We start from the raw sequence: 19,381 nt of genomic DNA on the forward strand, positions 1-19,381 counted from the left end.
GTCTGACCCTCTCCCTCCTCTCTGACCTATAACCCAGTCTGACCCTCTCCCTCCTCTCTGACCTATAACCCACAGTCTGACCCTCCCTCCTCTGACCTATAGCCCACAGTCTGACCCTCTCCCTCCACTCTGACCTATAACCCAGTCTGACCCTCTCCCTCCCCTGACCTATAACCCACAGTCTGACCCTCTCCCTCCTCTGACCTATAACCCAGTCTGACCCTCTCCCTCCTCTGACCTATAACCCAGTCTGAACCTCTCCCACCTCTGACCTATAACCCACAATCTGACCCTGTCCCTCCTCTCTCTGACCTATAACCCAGTCTGACCCTCTCCCTCCTCTCTGACCTATAACCCACTGTCTGACCCTCCCTCCTCTCTGACCTATAACCCCAGTCTGACCCTCTCCCTGACCTGTAACCCACAGTCTGACCCTCTCCCACCTCTCCCAGGCCTATAACCCAGTCGGACTCTGCCCCTGCTCTATCCCACCCTTTGCCCCTCACTACCCCGCAGGCTGGACGGCGGGGTCTCAGGCGGGCGGTACCTTCACGGGCGGCGGTCACCTCCTTGGTGAGACGGGCGATGACCCTGCAGGCGGCATCGTGCTGGTAGAGGGCGTGCGACAGCTCCTGGCGAGTGGTTTGCAGCTGCTGCCGGAGGGTGAAGCTGTGCAGCATCACCGCATCCTTGGAGGGTAGGAGAGAAGAGAGAAAGAATCCGGGATCAGGGCTGTTCCGCTTGCAGGACGTGCACCCCACCCCCCCAACCCCCGGGGCACCGCCACCTCGAGGGGGAGGGGGAGACCGACCGGAAGACTGGGAATGAGGGAGACCGAGAGACACAAAGGGGGATAGACAGACAAGCATACAGGACAGATTTGTGGGGGGGGGGGGGGGGGGTGGAGGGAGAGAGAGAGCGAGAGCGAGAGAGAGAGAGAGAGACAGACTGGGAGAGAGAAAGACTGGAAGAGTGAGCCAAAGAAACGCTAACGGTTGGACAGATAGCTAGAGAGCAACAGAAAGGCGATGGGGGAGAGGGAGACACAGACAAAGAGACAGCGAGAGAGCAAGGAACTTGCGAGTAAGGCAGGAAGATAGCTACAGAAAAAAAGCAGACAGGGAGAAAGTGCAGCAACAGCCAGCGAGGGACAGACAGGCGGTACATAAACCCCCAAACTCCTTGAACACCTGGATTAGATTCCAGCCTGTAACTCACTCCCGGGTATCTGTTATTCTATATATAAACCCCCCGAACCCCTCGATTAGATTCCAGCCTGTAACTCCCTCCCGGGTATCTGTTATTCTATATATAAACCCCCCGAACCCCTCGATTAGATTCCAGCCTGTAACTCACTCCCGGGTATGTTATTCTATAAAAAAAACCCCCGAACCCCTCGATTAGATTCCAGCCTGTAACTCCCTCCCGGGTATCTGTTATTCTATATATAAACCCCCCCGAACCGCTCGATTAGATTCCAGCCTGTAACTCACTCCCGGGTATCTGTTATTCTATATATAAACCCCTCGATTAGATCCCAGCCTGTAACTCACTCCCGGGTATCTGTTATTCTATATATAAACCCCCCGAACACCTCGATTAGATTCCAGTCTGTAACTCACTCCCGGGTATCTGTTATTCTATATATAAACCCCCCGAACCCCTCGATTAGATTCCAGCCTGTAACTCACTCCCGGGTTTCTGTTATTCGATATATAAACCTCCAAACCCCTCGATTAGATTCCAGCCTGTAACTCACTCCCGGGTATCTGTTATTCTATATATAAACCCCCCGAACCCCTCGATTAGATTCCAGTCTGTAATTCACTCCCAGGTATCTGTTATTCTATATATAAACCACCCCGAACCCCTCGATTAGATTCCAGCCTGTAACTCACTCCCGGGTATCTGTTATTCTATATATAAACCACCCCGAACCCCTCGATTAGATTCCAGCCTGTAACTCACTCCCGGGTATCTGTTATTCTATATATAAACCCCCTGAACCCCTGGATTAGATTCCAACCTGTAACTCACTCCCAGGTATCTGTTATTCTATATATAAACCCCCCGAACCCCTCGATTAGATTCCAGGTTGTAAGTCACTCCCGGGTATCTGTTATTCTATATATAAATCCCCCCGAACCCCTCGATTAGATTCCAGGTTGTAACTCACTCCCGGGTATCTGTTATTCTATATATAAATCCCCCGATTCGATTCTAGCCTGTAACTCACTCCCGGGTATCTGTTATTCTATATATAAACCCCCCCGAACCCCTCGATTAGATTCTAGCCTGTAACTCACTCCCGGGTATCTGTTATTCTATATATAAACCCCCCCGAACCCCTCGATTAGATTCCAGCCTGTAACTCACTCCCAGGTATCTGTTATTCTATATATAAACCCCCCGAACCCCTCGATTAGATTCCAGGTTGTAAGTCACTCCCGGGTATCTGTTATTCTATATATAAATCCCCCCGAACCCCTCGATTAGATTCCAGGTTGTAACTCACTCCCGGGTATCTGTTATTCTAGATATAAATCCCCCGATTCGATTCTAGCCTGTAACTCACTCCCAGGTATCTGTTATTCTATATAAAAACCCCCCCGAACCCCTCGATTAGATTCTAGCCTGTAACTCACTCCCGGGTATCTGTTATTCTATATATAAACCCCCGAATCCCTCGATTAGATTCCAGCCTGTAACTCACTCCCGGGTATCTGTTATTCTATATATAAACCCCCGAACCCCTCGTATAGATTCCAGTCTGTAACTCACTCCCGGGTATCTGTTATTCTATATATAAACCCCCCGAACCCCTCGATTAGATTCCAGTCTGTAACTCACTCCCGGGTATCTGTTATTCTATATATAAACCCCCTGAACCCCTGGATTAGATTCCAGCCTGTAACTCACTCCCAGGTATCTGTTATTCTATATATAAACCCCCCGAACCCCTCGATTAGATTCCAGGTTGTAACTCACTCCCGGGTATCTGTTATTCTATATATAAATCCCCCCCGAACCCCTTGATTAGATTCCAGGTTGTAACACACTCCCGGGTATCTGTTATTCTATATATAAATCCCCCGATTCGATTCTAGCCTGTAACTCACTCCCGGGTATCTGTTATTCCATATATAAACCCCCCCGAACCCCTCGATTAGATTCCAGGTTGTAACTCACTCCTGGGTATCTGTTATTCTATATATAAACCCCCCGAACCCCTCGATTAGATTCCAGCCTGTAACTCACTCCTGGGTATCTGTTATTCTATATATAAACCCCCCGAACCCCTCGATTAGATTCCAGTCTGTAACTCACTCCCGGGTATCTGTTATTCTATATATAAACCACCCCGAACCCCTCGATTAGATTCCAGCCTGTAACTCACTCCCGGGTATCTGTTAGTCTATATATAAACCACCCCGAACCCCTCGATTAGATTCCACCTGTAACTCACTCCCGGGTATCTGTTATTCTATATATAAACCCCCCGAACCCCTCGATTAGATTCCAGCCTGTAACTCAGTCCCGGGTTATCTGCTATTCTATATATAAACCCCCCGAACCCCTCGATTAGATTCCAGCCTGTAACTCACTCCTGGGTATCTGTTATTCTATATATAAACCCTCCGAACCCCTCGATTAGATTCCAGCCTGTAACTCACTCCTGGGTATCTGTTATTCTATATATAAACCACCCCGAACCCCTCGATTAGATTCCAGCCTGTAACTCACTCCCGGGTATCTGTTATTCTATATATAAACCACCCCGAACCCCTCGATTAGATTCCAGCCTGTAACTCACTCCCGGGTATCTGTTATTCTATATATAAACCCCCTGAACCCCTGGATTAGATTCCAACCTGTAACTCACTCCCAGGTATCTGTTATTCTATATATAAACCCCCCGAACCCCTCGATTAGATTCCAGGTTGTAAGTCACTCCCGGGTATCTGTTATTCTATATATAAATCCCCCCGAACCCCTCGATTAGATTCCAGGTTGTAACTCACTCCCGGGTATCTGTTATTCTATATATAAATCCCCCGATTCGATTCTAGCCTGTAACTCACTCCCGGGTATCTGTTATTCTATATATAAACCCCCCCGAACCCCTCGATTAGATTCTAGCCTGTAACTCACTCCCGGGTATCTGTTATTCTATATATAAACCCCCCCGAACCCCTCGATTAGATTCCAGCCTGTAACTCACTCCCAGGTATCTGTTATTCTATATATAAATCCCCCGAACCCCTCGATTAGATTCCAGGTTGTAAGTCACTCCCGGGTATCTGTTATTCTATATATAAATCCCCCCGAACCCCTCGATTAGATTCCAGGTTGTAACTCACTCCCGGGTATCTGTTATTCTAGATATAAATCCCCCGATTCGATTCTAGCCTGTAACTCACTCCCAGGTATCTGTTATTCTATATATAAACCCCCCCGAACCCCTCGATTAGATTCTAGCCTGTAACTCACTCCCGGGTATCTGTTATTCTATATATAAACCCCCGAACCCCTCGTATAGATTCCAGTCTGTAACTCACTCCCGGGTATCTGTTATTCTATATATAAACCCCCCGAACCCCTCGATTAGATTCCAGTCTGTAACTCACTCCCGGGTATCTGTTATTCTATATATAAACCCCCTGAACCCCTGGATTAGATTCCAGCCTGTAACTCACTCCCAGGTATCTGTTATTCTATATATAAACCCCCCGAACCCCTCGATTAGATTCCAGGTTGTAACTCACTCCCGGGTATCTGTTATTCTATATATAAATCCCCCCCGAACCCCTTGATTAGATTCCAGGTTGTAACACACTCCCGGGTATCTGTTATTCTATATATAAATCCCCCGATTCGATTCTAGCCTGTAACTCACTCCCGGGTATCTGTTATTCTATATATAAACCCCCCCGAACCCCTCGATTAGATTCCAGGTTGTAACTCACTCCTGGGTATCTGTTATTCTATATATAAACCCCCCGAACCCCTCGATTAGATTCCAGCCTGTAACTCACTCCTGGGTATCTGTTATTCTATATATAAACCCCCCGAACCCCTCGATTAGATTCCAGTCTGTAACTCACTCCCGGGTATCTGTTATTCTATATATAAACCACCCCGAACCCCTCGATTAGATTCCAGCCTGTAACTCACTCCCGGGTATCTGTTAGTCTATATATAAACCACCCCGAACCCCTCGATTAGATTCCACCTGTAACTCACTCCCGGGTTATCTGCTATTCTATATATAAACCCCCCGAACCCCTCGATTAGATTCCAGCCTGTAACTCACTCCTGGGTATCTGTTATTCTATATATAAACCCTCCGAACCCCTCGATTAGATTCCAGCCTGTAACTCACTCCTGGGTATCTGTTATTCTATATATAAACCCTCCGAACCCCTCGATTAGATTCCAGCCTGTAACTCACTCCTGGGTATCTGTTATTCTATATATAAACCCCCCGAACCCCTCGATTAGATTCCAGCCTGTAACTCAGTCCCGGGTTATCTGCTATTCTATACATAAACCCCCACAGATCCCTCGATTAGATTCCAGCCTGTAACTCACTCCCGGGTATCTGTTATTCTATATATAAACCCCCCGAACCCCTCGATTAGATTCCAGCCTGTAACTCAGTCCCGGGTTATCTGCTATTCTATATATAAACCCCCCGAACCGCTCGATTAGATCCCAGCCTGTAACTCAGTCCCGGGTATCTGTTATTCTATATATAAACCCCCCGAACCCCTCGATTAGATTCCAGCCTGTAACTCACTCCTGGGTATCTGTTATTCTATATATAAACCCCCCGAACCCCTCGATTAGATTCCAGCCTGTAACTCACTCCCGGGTATCTGCTATTCTATACATAAACCCCCCGAACCCCTCGATTAGATTCTAGCCTGTAACTCAGTCCCGGGTTATCTGCTATTCTATACATAAACCCCCACAGATCCCTCGATTAGATTCCAGCCTGTAACTCACTCCCGGGTTATCTGCTATTCTATATATAAACCCCCCGAACCCCCCGATTAGATTCCAGGGGTAGGTGCAGCCCAGGGTCGGGAGTATGTAGGAGGGGGATTCGGGCTGCACTATTTGGGAGAGTGAGGGGGGCGGAAGCGATGAAAGAGAGCAGAGTTCTTTAGAGAAACGCGGGAGGGAGGGAGGAGAAAGGAGAGCAGCGAGGGGCTGCTAAAGGTCCTGGCTCTGAAGGAAGAGGTTGTCGAGAGGGACAGAGACTCACCCACTCATCCTGCAGTGCCTTTAGGATCGCCGGGATGCTGGTGGCTGAGGGAGGCTTCGGTCGGATGGGGTGGCTGGCTGTGAACACAAACAACAAAGCATCTCATCACCGGCGCTTTCAGTTTTTAGCTTTGTCGAATTCGCTCCTCTACTGAGCGCAGTCCATGTCGATGCCGCTCAAAATCCTGGGTACTGCGCACAGTTTTGGTCTCTTCATCTGAGAAGGGACCATACATGCCTTGGAGGCGGTGCAACGAAGGTTCACTAGACTGATTCCTGGGGTGAGAGGGCTGTCCTATGAGGAGAGATTGAGCCGATACTCTCTGGAGTTTAGAAGAATGAGAGATGATCTCATTGAAACCTATAAGATTCTGAGGGGGATTGACAGGGTAGACGCTGAGAGGTTGTTTCCCCTGGCTGGAGAGTCCAGAACCAGGGGTCACAGTCTAAGGATAAGGGGTCGGCCATTTAGGACTGAGATGAGGAGGAATTTCTTCACCCAGAGAGTGGTGAACCTGTGGAATTCTCTACCACAGACGGCAGTAGAGGCCAATTCATTAAATATATTCAAGAAGGAGTTGGATATATTTCTTAAGGCTAAAGGGATCAGGGGATATGGGGAGAAGGCAGGGACAGGGTACTGAATTTGGATGATCAGCCATGATCTCATTGAATGGCGGAGCGGGCTCGAGGGACCGAATGGCCTACTCCTATTTCTTATCTTCTTCTGGACGTACGTGTGTGTGTGTGTGTGTGTGTGTGAGCGAGAGAGAGCAGGGGAGGGGGGGCGGGGGAGAGAGTGTGTGCGAGAGAGGCTCAGTATCACAGAGTGAGAGATCACGCTAACACAGCACTAGGCCAGGGTTGGAGCCTGGGCCTTTCCTGGCGGAGTGAACCAGCGACGGTCGCTCGCTCTGTCGGCCTACCTTTGATGTCGATGAGCTGGTCCTCGGACAAGGGCTGCCCGTTGATTGGGTCTGTCCCATTCTCCGCAATGTACTTCTCGATCAGGCGCCGCTCGAAGACGTGATTGGAGACGGGGGAGACACAGGGGTGCTCCGGAACCTCGTTCGAAACTGATGGCAGAGCGGAAAATATACAACGCATCATTATTTATAGAACTGACTTTATGTTAAACTTGTCTCGAACCTTGGTTAGACCACACTTGGAGTTACTGTGCAGTTTTAGTCACCATCATACTGGGAGTTACTGTGCACAGTTCTGGTCTCCATACATAGAAACATAGAAGATAGGAGCAGGAGTAGGCCATTCGGCCCCTCGAGCCTGTTCCGCCATTCAATGAGATCATGGCTGATCATCCAAATTCAGTACCCGGTCCCTGCTTTCTCCCCATACCCCTTGATCCCTTTAGCCTTAAGAAATATATCCAACTCCTTCTTGAATATATTTAATGAACTGGCCTCCACCGCCCTCTGTGGCAGAGAATTCCACAGGTTCACCACTCTCTGGGTGATGAAATTCCTCCTCATCTCTGTCCTAAATGGCTTACCCCTTATCCTTAGACTGTGACCCCTGGTTCTGGACTCCCCGACCATCGGGAACATCCTTCCTGCATCTAGTCTGTCTAGTCCTGTTAGAATTTTATAAGTTTCAATGAGATCCCCTCTCATTCTTCTAAACTCCAGTGAGTACAAGTCCAATCGACCCAATCTCTCCTCATACGTCATTCCTGCCATCCCAGGTATCAGCCTGGTGAATCTTCGCTGAACTCCTTCCATGGCAAGAACATCCTTCCTCAGATAAGGTGACCAAAACTGCACACAATACTCAAGATGTGGTCTCACCAAGGCCCTGTACAACTGCAGCAAGGCATCCTTGTTCCTGTACTCGAACCCTCTCGCTACGAAGGCCAACATACCATTTGTCTTCTTAACCGTCTGCTGCACCTGCATGCTTACCTTCAGCGACTGGTGCACAAGGACACCCAGGTCTCGTTGCACTTCCCCTTCTCCCAATCCATTGCCATTCAGATAATAATCTGCCTTCCTGTTTTTGCCACCAAAGCGGATAACCTCACATTTATCCACGTTATATTGCATCTGCCATTCTTTTGCCCAATCACCCAACCTGTCCAAATCATACTGGAGTTTCTCGGCATCCTCCTCACAGCACACACGCCCACCCAGCTTTGTGTTACACAGCACAGTTCTGGTCTCCATATCACACTTGGAGCACTGTGCACAGTTCTGGTCTCCATATCATACTTGCAGTTACTGTGCACAGTTCTGGTCTCCATATCACACTGGGAGTTACTGCGCACAGTTCTGGTCTCCATTTCACACCTGGAGTTACTGTGCACAGTTCTGGTCTCCATATCACACTGGGAGTTACTGTGCACAGTTCTGGTCTCCATATCACACTTGGAGTTACTGTGCACAGTTCTGGTCTCCATATCACACTGGGAGTTACTGTGCACAGTTCTGGTCTCCATATCACACTGGGAGTTACTGTGCACAGTTCTGGTCTCAATATCACACTGGGAGTTACTGTGCACAGTTCTGGTCTCCATATCACACTGGGAGTTACTGTGTACAGTTCTGGTCTCCATATCACACTGGGAGTTACTGTGCACAGTTCTGGTCTCCATATCACACTGGGAGTTACTGTGCACAGTTCTGGTCTCCATATCACACTGGGAGTTACTGTGCACAGTTCTGGTCTCCATATCACACTGGGAGTTACTGTGCACAGTTCTGGTCTCCATATCACACTGGGAGTTAGTGTGCACAGTTCTGGTCTCCATATCACACTGGGAGTTACTGTGCACAGTTCTGGTCTCCATATTATAAAAATGATATAGAGGCACTGGAGAAGGTGCAAAACAGATTTACAGGGGTGATACCAGAACTGAGAGGTTGTACCTATCAGGAAAGTTTGAACAGGCTGGGGCTCTTTTCTCTAGAAAGAGAAGACGAGGGGGTATGAAAGGTTTCGATAGGGTAAATGTAGAGATGTTTCCACTGTGGGCGAGACCAGAACTAGGGGCCGTCAATATGAGATAGACACTAATAAATCCAATCGGGAATTCAGGAGAAACTTCTTTACCCAGAGAGTGGTGAGAATGTGGAACTCGCTGCCACAGGGAGTGGGTGAGGCGAATTGCAGAAATACATTTAAGGGGAAGCTGGATGGTGATGGGGTGAGATGAAGAGGGGTGGGACGAGGCTCGTATGGAGCAGAAACACCGGCACGGACCTGTTGGGCCGAATGGCCTGTTTCTGTCCTGTAAATACTATGTAATATACAATGTAAATGGTCAAAAGCTGGAGGTAGAGAGAGATTTAGGGGTCCATGTACACAGATCTCCAAAAAGGAGCCGTCAGAAAATGAGTACAGGAAACTTTGTGCTATCTGGCACCCACGGGATCAAAACTGCCGTACTCTCCAGAGTTAATGTTGAGAGATACGGAGATTCTTATCTCCGTATTTGACAACAAACACTGTTGCTTAGCAACAGCTTCTAAACACTCGGGTGTGGCCTGCAAGCTCTGTAGCTGAAGCTGTTGCTATAGCTACAGACCTTGCACAGCTTGACTGTTCAAACAAAGCAAAAAAAACAAAAAAATAAAAAACGGCTGCTGATTTTTGCCGGTGGCTCCAGATTGCCGGATAGCTCACCTCCGGATAGCACAAAGTTTCCTGTACTTGGAAAATAAGAATCTAAATGTGGAGGAGGGGCAAAGGGGTCAGGGGTACAAATACACAAAATTCTAAAAGTTACGACACAGGTTAATAAGGCGATTTAAAAAGCAAACCAAGCACTGGGGTTTATTTCTAGAGGGATAGAATTGAAAAGTAGGAATGTTATGCTAGGCCTGTATCGAACCTTGGTTAGACCACACTGGGAGTACTGTGTACAGTTCTGGCCACCATATTACAGGAAACTTCGCGATATCCGGCACCGACAGGACCGAGCTGCTGCCGATCTATCAAAACTTCCGGATAGACCAGCGCTAATGTTGAAGGATACAGAGGTTTTCATCTCCGTATCTGACAACAAACACTGTTGCTTAGCAACAGCTTGTAAACACTCGGCCCGTACCTTGGAAGCGTCTCTGAAGCTGTTGCTAAGCTACAGAGACGCTTTCCAGAGCCTGACTGTTAAAAAAAAAGAAGCTAGGTGAAGAAAAAAAACCTAACCAAAACGGCTGCTGATTTCTGCCGTTAGAGCTAAGTTTCCGGACAGACAACCTCCGGATAAACCAAAGTTTCCTGTATAAAAAGGATATATAGAGGCACTGGAGAGGGTGCAGAGAAGATTTACAAGGATGATACCAGAACTGCGAGGGTATACATATCAGGAAAAATGAACAGGCTGGGTCTCTTTTTTCTTGAAAAGAGAAAGCTGGGGGGTGACCTAATTGAGGTCTTTAAAATTAAGAGTGTTTCCACTTGTGGGGAAGAGCAAAACTAGATAGAGGTCATCGATAGAAGATAGTCACCAAGAAATCCAATCGGGAATTCAGGAGAAACTTCTTCACCCAGAGTGTGCTGAGAATGTGGAACTCGCTACCACAGGGGGTGGTTGAAGCGAAAAGTATCGATGCATTTAAGGGGCGACTAGACAAGCATATGAGGGAGAAGGGAATAGAGGGTTACGCTGATAGGTTTAGGTGAGGAAAGACAGGAGGAGGCTGGAGTGGAGCATAAACACCGGCATGGACTGGTTGGGCCGAATGGCCTGTTGCTGTGCTGGATATACTATGCACATAGAAACATCGGAGGAGTCAGCCATTCGGCCCTTCGAGCCGGCTCCGCCATTCAATATGATCATGGCTGATCCTCTATCTCAATCCCATATTCCCGCTCTCTCCCCATACCCCTTGATGCCTTTTGTGTCTAGAAATCTATCTATCTCCTTCTTAAATATATTCAGTGACTTGGCCTCCACAGCCCTCTGTGGTAGAGAATTCCACAGGTTCACCACCCTCTGAGTGAAGACATTTCTCCTCATCTCAGTCCTAAATGTCCTACCCCATAATCCTGAGACTGTGACCCCCTCGTTCTAGACCCCCCAGCCAAGGGAAACATCCTCCCTGCATCCAGTCTGTCTAGCCCTGTCAGAATTTTATACGTTTCAATGAGATCCCCTCTCATTCTTCTAAACTCTAGTGAATACAGGCCTAGTCGACCCAATCTCTCCTCATACGACAGTCCTGCCATCCCAGGAATCAGTCTGGTGAACCTTCGCTGCACTCCCTCTATGGCAAGTACAGGAAACTTTGCGCTATCCGGAAGTTGAATGTCCGGCAACTTTGATCTAACGGCAGAAATCAGCAGCCGTTTTGGTTAGGTTTTTTTTCTGCTTTTCACAGGCAGGCTCTAGAAAGCGTCTCTGTATCTTAGCAACAGCTTCAGAGACACTTCCAAGGTACGGGCCGAGTGTTTACAAGCTGTTGCTGAGCAACAGTGTTTGTGGTCAGATACTGCGATGAAAAGCTCCTATCTGATAACATTGACGCTGGTCTATCCGGAGCTTTTAAAAAAACGGCAGTAGCTCGGTCCCATGGGTGCCGGATAGCACAAAGTTTCCTGTATTTCCTTTCTTAGGTAAGGAGACCAAAACTGCACACAGTGCTCCAGGTGTGGTCTCACCAAGGCCCTGTATAACTGTAGTAAGACATCCTAGCTCCTGTACTCAAAATCCTATGCAAAAAATAATCAAAAAAGCTAATAGCCTTTATAACTAGAAGGCTAGAATATAAAGGGAAGTTTTGCAACAGCTATACAAAGCCCTGGTTACATCACACCTGGAGTTACTGTGCACAGTTCTGGTCTCCATATCACACTGGGAGTTACTGTGCACAGTTCTGGTCCCCATATCACACTGGGAGTTACTGTGCACAGTTCTGGTCTCCATATCACACTGGGAGTTACTGTGCACAGTTCTGGTCTCCATATCACACTGGGAGTTACTGTGCACAGTTCTGGTCTCCAGATCACACTGGGAGTTACTGTGCACAGTTCTGGTCTCCAGATCACACTGGGAGTTACTGTGTACAGTTCTGGTCTCCAGATCACACTGGGAGTTACTGTGCACAGTTCTGGTCTCCATATCACACTGGGAGTTACTGTGCACAGTTCTGGTCTCCAGATCACACTGGGAGTTACTGTGCACAGTTCTGGTCTCCATATCACACTGGGAGTTACTGTGCACAGTTCTGGTCTCCATATCACACTGGGAGTTACTGTGCACAGTTCTGGTCTCCATATCACACTGGGAGTTACTGTGCACAGTTCTGGTCTCCAGATCACACTGGGAGTTACTGTGCACAGTTCTGGTCTCCATATCACACTGGGAGTTACTGTGCACAGTTCTGGTCTCTATATCACACTGGGAGTTACTGTGCACAGTTCTGGTCTCCATATCACACTTGGAGTTACTGTGCACAGTTCTGGTCTCCATATCACACTGGGAGTTGCTGTGCACAGTTCTGGTCTCCATATCACACTGGGAGTTACTGTGCACAGTTCTGGTCTCCAGATCACACTGGGAGTTACTGTGCACAGTTCTGGTCTCCATATCACACTGGGAGTTACTGTGCACAGTTCTGGTCTCCATATCACACTGGGAGTTACTGTGCACAGTTCTGGTCTCCATATCACACTGGGAGTTACTGTGCACAGTTCTGGTCTCCAGATCACACTGGGAGTTACTGTGCACAGTTCTGGTCTCCATATCACACTGGGAGTTACTGTGCACAGTTCTGGTCTCTATATCACACTGGGAGTTACTGTGCACAGTTCTGGTCTCCATATCACACTTGGAGTTACTGTGCACAGTTCTGGTCTCCATATCACACTGGGAGTTGCTGTGCACAGTTCTGGTCTCCATATCACACTGGGAGTTACTGTGCACAGTTCTGGTCTCCATATCACACTTGGAGCACTGTGCACAGTTCAGGTCTCCATATCACACTGGGAGTTACTGTGTACAGTTCTGGTCTCCATATCACACTGGGAGTTACTGTGCACAGTTCTGGTCTCCATATCACACTGGGAGTTACTGTGTACAGTTCTGGTCTCCATATCACACTGGGAGTTACTGTGCACAGTTCTGGTCTCCATATCACACTGGGAATACTGTGCACAGTTCTGGTCTCCATATCACACTGGGAGTTACTGTGCACAGTTCTGGTCTCCATATCACACTTGGAGTTACTGTGCACAGTTCTGGTCTCCATATCACACTTGGAGTTACTGTGCACAGTTCTGGTCTCCATATCACACTTGGAGTTACTGTGCAGTTCTGGTCTCCATATCACACTTGGAGTTACTGTGCACAGTTCTGGTCTCCATATCACACTGGGAGTTACTGTGCACAGTTCTGGTCTCCATATCACACTTGGAGTTACTGTGCACAGTTCTGGTCTCCATATCACACTGGGAGTTACTGTGCACAGTTCTGGTCTCCATATCACACTTGGAGTTACTGTGCACAGTTCTGGTCTCCATATCACACTGGGAGTTGCTGTGCACAGTTCTGGTCTCCATATCACACTGGGAGTTACTGTGCACAGTTCTGGTCTCCAGATCACACTTGGAGCACTGTGCACAGTTCTGGTCTCCATATCACACTGGGAGTTACTGTGCACAGTTCTGGTCTCCATATCACACTTGGAGTTACTGTGCACAGTTCTGGTCTCCATATCACACTGGGAGTTACTGTGCACAGTTCTGGTCTCCAGATCACATCTGGAGGACTGTGCACAGTTCTGGCCACTGCACCTTAGAAAGGATATATTGGCTTTGGATGGAGTGCGGCACAGATTCACCTTAATGTTCCCAGGGCTCTAAGGGTTAGATTATGAGGAGAGGTGACTTCAACTAGGCTCGTGTTCCCCGGAATATAGAAGATTATGGGGGGATCTGATTGAGGTTTTTAGGATTTTGAAAGGAATTGATAAGAGAGAAACTTCTCCTGCTGGTGGGGGGGGAGCCTAGGACAAGGGGGACATCAGCTTAAAGTCAGAGCCAGGCCGTTCAGGAGAGGGGTTAGGAAACACTTCACACAAAGGGTGGGAGCAGTGTGGAACTCCATCCCGCAGAAAGCAGTAGATTCCAGCTCAATTAATCACTTTAAATCTGAGGTCGATAGGTTGTAGCGAGACACGGGTATAAAAGGATATGGAGCCAAAACACAGGACAGCCATAAACACATTGAATGGCGGAACAGGTTCGAGGGGGTGAATGGCCTCCTCCTGCTCCTATCAGACCGACCTCTAACCAGCTACTAACCATGTCAAGGGGATGACAAACCCAGTGTGATGTGTGGGGGGACTCCCGGGGAACAGACCCCCGATCCCACCACATGGAAAGCCTTTTGGGATGGGACGTTAAACCAAGACCCTGTCTGCCCTCTCAAGTGGGACATAAAAGATCCCACTGACATCACTGGAACACAGGAGTTGAGCTAATCCAAAACTCTGCTGCCTCGTATCCTGCCTCGCACCAACTCCTGTTCACCCATCACCCGCAACCCCCACCCCTGTGCTCGTTGGCCTACACAGGCTCCCGGTCCAGCACCACCTTGATTTTAAAATTCTCATCCTTGTTTTCAAATCACTCTATGGCGTCGCACAACTCCTCCCCATCTCTGTAACCTCCTCCAGCCCTACAACCCTCCCTATCTCTGTAACCTCCTCCAGCCCCTACAACCCTCCCCATCTCAGTAACCTCCTCCAGCCCTACAACCCTCCCTATCTCTGTAAACTCCTCCAGCCCTACAACCCTCCCTATCTCTGTAAACTCCTCCAGCCCTACAACCCTCCCCATCTCTGTAACCTCCTCCAGCCCCTACAACCCTCCCCATCTCAGTAACCTCCTCCAGCCCCACAACCCTCCCCATCTCTGTAACCTCCTCCAGCCCCAACAACCCTCCCCATCTCAGTAACCTCCTCCAGCCCCACAACCCTCCCCATCTCTGTAACCTCCTCCAGCCCCACAACCCTCCCCATTTCTGTAACCTCCTCCAGCCCCCAAAACCCTCCCTATCTCTGTAACCTCCTCCAGCCCCCCCTATCTCTGTAACCTCCTCCAGCCCCTACAACCCTCCCTATCTCTGTAACCTTTTCCAGCCCTACAACCCTCCCTATCTCTGTAACCTCCACCAGCCCCAACAACCCTCCCTATCTCTGTAACCTCCTCCAGCCCCTACAACCCTCCCTATCTCTGTAACCTCCTCCAGCCCCAACAACCCTCCCTATCTGTAACCTCCAGCACGACAACCCTCCCTATGTGTAACCTCCTCCAGCCCTACAACCCTCCCTATCTCTGTAACCTCCTCCAGCCCCTACAACCCTCCCTATCTCTGTAACCTCCTCCAGCCCCTACAACCCTCCCTATCTCTGTAACCTCCTCCAGCCCGACAACCCTCCCTATCTGTAACCTCCTCCAGCCCCTACAACACTCCCTATCTCTGTAAACTCTTCTAGCTCCTACAACCCTCCCTATCTCTGTAACCTACACCAGCCCCTACAACCCTCCCTATCTCTGTAACCTACACCAGCCCTACAACCCTCCCTATCTCTGTAACCTCCTCCAGCTCCTACAACCCGCCGAGATCTCTGCGCTCCTCCAATTCTGGACTCTTGTGCATCCCCCGATTTTAATCGCTCCACCACTGGCGGCCGTGCCTTCAGCTGCCTGGGCCCTAAGCTCTGGAATTCCCTCCCTAAACCTCTCCGCCTCTCCCTCATCCTTAAAGATGCTCTTTAAACCTACTGCTTGTCCTAATGTCTCCTTATGATGCTCGGTGTCAAATTTTGTTGCTGATCATTCCTGTGAAGCACCTTGGGATGTTTTCTACGTTAAAGGTGCTATATAAATACAAGTTGTTGTTGTTCGTATATAAAATAAAGGAACATACCTAAACGTAGATAAATATGTACACAATCAGCGGGGGGGCAAACAGAATAAATAAACGGATACAGAACATAAGAAACAGGAGCAGGAATAGGCCACTCGGCCCCTCGAGCCTGCTCCGCCATTCAATAAGATCAGGGCTGATCTTGGGCTCAAAGCCCCTTCCCAGCCCACTCCCCATAACCCTTCACTCCCTTATCTTGCAAAATCTGTCTATCTCCACCTTAAATGTATTCAATGACCCAGCCTCCACGGCTCTCTGGGGCAGAGAATCCCACAGATTTACGACCCTCTGAGAGAAGAAATTCCTCCTCATCTCAGTTCTAAAAGGGCGACCCTTTATTCTGAGACTGTGCCCCCGAGTTCTAGATTTCCCCACGAGGGGAAACATCCTCTCCGCATCTACCTTGTCGAGCCCCCTCAGTATCTTATATGTTTCAATATGATTACCTCTCATTCTTCTAAACTCCAATGAGTATAGGCCCAACCTGCTCAACCTTTCTTCATAAGTCAACCCCCTCATCTCTGGAATTAACCGAGTGAATCGTCTCTGAACTGCCTCCAATGCAAGTATATCCCTCCTTAAATAAGGAGACCAGAACTGTACGCAGTTCTCCAGGTGTGGTCTCACCAATACCCTGTACAGTTGTAGCAGGACTTCCCTACTTTTATACTCCATACCCCCTTAAAATAAAGGCCAACATTCCACTTGCCTTTTTGATGACTTGCATGTTAACTTTTTGTGTTTCATGCTCAAGGACCCCCAGGTCCCTCTGAACTGCGGCATTTTGTCATCTCTCTCCATTTAAATAATAATTTGCTTTTTTAAAGAATAATTTACAAATAAATGATGTTCCGTCTTACAAAAGAAAAGTGATCGCGAACAAAAACAGTGAATAAACGACGGCAATTGTTTAGATGCAAATATCTCGGACAGTTTCGAAAGTGCTAATAAGTGAAGAGGCGTTTGAAGTGAAGGTGAATTGACTGGCCAGTGGCCTAGGATTGGCCAGCTCGCAGGACTGCTGTGTTACAACACCTGTGCCCCCGTCAATACCTTCTGTTGGGTAACCGAGGCAAAGCATCTTAGAATGGGAGAACGATACAGCACAGGAGGAGGCCATTCGGCCCATCGTGCCGGCTCTTGGAAAGAGCGCTCCGATTAGTCCCACTCCCCCTGCTCCTTCTCCCCAGCCCTGAAAGTTACCATTGAATCTGCTTCCACCGCCCTTTCAGGTAGATCATTCGCGATCACAACGCCCTGCAGAAAATTATTTCACCTCATCTCTCGCTCGGGTCCGTTTGCCATTCATCTTAAATCTGTGTCCTCTGCTTACACACCCCACTGCCACTACTGACCTGCTCATTGCTCTTTCTGGGAGCTTGCTGTGCGCAAAACTGGTTGCCGTGTTTCCTACATTACAACAGCGATGACACTTTCAAAGCTTGGGGGGGGGGGGACACGGGACACACAGCGAGGGGGTTCTGATAGTGAGGGGGCTCTGATCAACATATTTATATAATTACTGCATTTACTTATCTATTTATTTGAATGTCAAAATATATATTTGCTTATTGATTACATGATAAATAAAATACATTTTATAGTGAATCCACTGGATTTTTTTCATTATTTTTATCTTATTGATATGTTGATAAATGTTTCCAGTCCCTGCTTTAGTCCATGTATCTATAGACACGATCAATGATTCCAGCCCATGCTTTACTCCATATATCTATAAACACTATATGAATGATTCCAGCCCCTGCTTTAGTCCATGTATCTATAAACACTATATGAATGATTCCAGCCCCTGCTTTAGTCCATGTATCTATAAACACTATATGAATGATTCCAGCCCCTGCTTTAGTCCATGTATCTATAAACACTGTATGAATGATTCCAGCCCCTGCTTTAGTCCATGTATCTATAAACACTATATGAATGATTCCAGTCCCTGCTTTAGTCCATGTATCTATAAACACGATATGAATGATTCCAGCCCCTGCTTTAGTCCATATATCTATAAACACTGTATGAATGATTCCAGCCCCTGCTTTAGTCCATGTATCTATAAACACTATATGAATGATTCCAGTCCCTGCTTTAGTCCATGTATCTATAAACACTATATGAATGATTCCAGCCCCTGCTTTACTCCATATATCTATAAACACGATATCAATGATTCCAGCCCATGCTTTACTCCATGTATCTATAAACACGATATGAATGATTCCAGCCCATGCTTTAGTCCATGTATCTATAAACACTATATGAATGATTCCAGCCCATGCTTTAGTCCATGTATCTATAAACACTATATGAATGATTCCAGTCCCTGCTTTACTCCATGTATCTATAAACACTATATGAATGATTCCAGTCCCTGCTTTACTCCATGTATCTATAAACACTATATGAATGATTCCAGTCCCTGCTTTAGACCATGTATCTATAAACACGATATGAATGATTCCAGCCCATGCTTTAGTCCATGTATCTATAAACACTATATGAATGATTCCAGTCCCTGCTTTACTCCATGTATCTATAAACACTATGAATGATTCCAGTCCCTGCTTTACTCCATGTATCTATAAACACTATATGAATGATTCCAGTCCCTGCTTTAGACCATGTATCTATAAACACTATATGAATGATTCCAGTCCCTGCTTTAGACCATGTATCTATAAACACTATATGAATGATTCCAGTCCCTGCTTTACTCTATATCTATAAACACTATATGAATGATTCCAGTCCCTGCTTTAGTCCATGTATCTATAAACACTATATGAATGATTCCAGCCCCTGCTTTACTCCATGTATCTATAAACACTATATGAATGATTCCAGTCCCTGCTTTACTCTATATCTATAAACACTATATGAATGATTCCAGTCCCTGCTTTAGTCCATGTATCTATAAACACTATATGAATGATTCCAGTCCCTGCTTTAGTCCATGTATCTATAAACACTATATGAAATGATTCCAGCCCCTGCTTTACTCCATATATCTATAAACACTATATGAATGATTCCAGCCCCTGCTTTACTCCATGTATCTATAAACACTATATGAATGATTCCAGTCCCTGCTTTAGTCCATGTATCTATAAACACGATATGAATGATTCCAGCCCCTGCTTTACTCCATGTATCTATAAACACTATATGAATGATTCCAGTCCCTGCTTTACTCCATATATCTATAAA

General features: G+C 47.3%; 1 protein-coding gene across 1 annotated transcript in view; it reads right to left on the reverse strand.

Annotated features, from left to right (window-relative positions):
* prpf19 (pre-mRNA processing factor 19) overlaps positions 1 to 19,381 on the reverse strand; it is a 79,703-nt gene that overhangs the window by 33,393 nt on the left and 26,929 nt on the right. Inside the window, exons 2-4 of the mRNA XM_085975824.1 lie at positions 7,197 to 7,346; positions 6,272 to 6,348; positions 548 to 689 (exon numbers count right to left, since the gene is read on the reverse strand). Of these exons, the coding sequence (XP_085831950.1) occupies positions 548 to 689; positions 6,272 to 6,348; positions 7,197 to 7,346 (369 nt within the window). The remainder of the gene's footprint in view (positions 1 to 547; positions 690 to 6,271; positions 6,349 to 7,196; positions 7,347 to 19,381) is intronic.

Source organism: Somniosus microcephalus, unplaced genomic scaffold, assembly GCF_052327205.1.
Source record: "Somniosus microcephalus isolate GS21.2 unplaced genomic scaffold, FLI_Smic_1.0 unresolved_chr2, whole genome shotgun sequence".
Classification (NCBI taxonomy): Eukaryota; Metazoa; Chordata; class Chondrichthyes; order Squaliformes; family Somniosidae; genus Somniosus; species Somniosus microcephalus.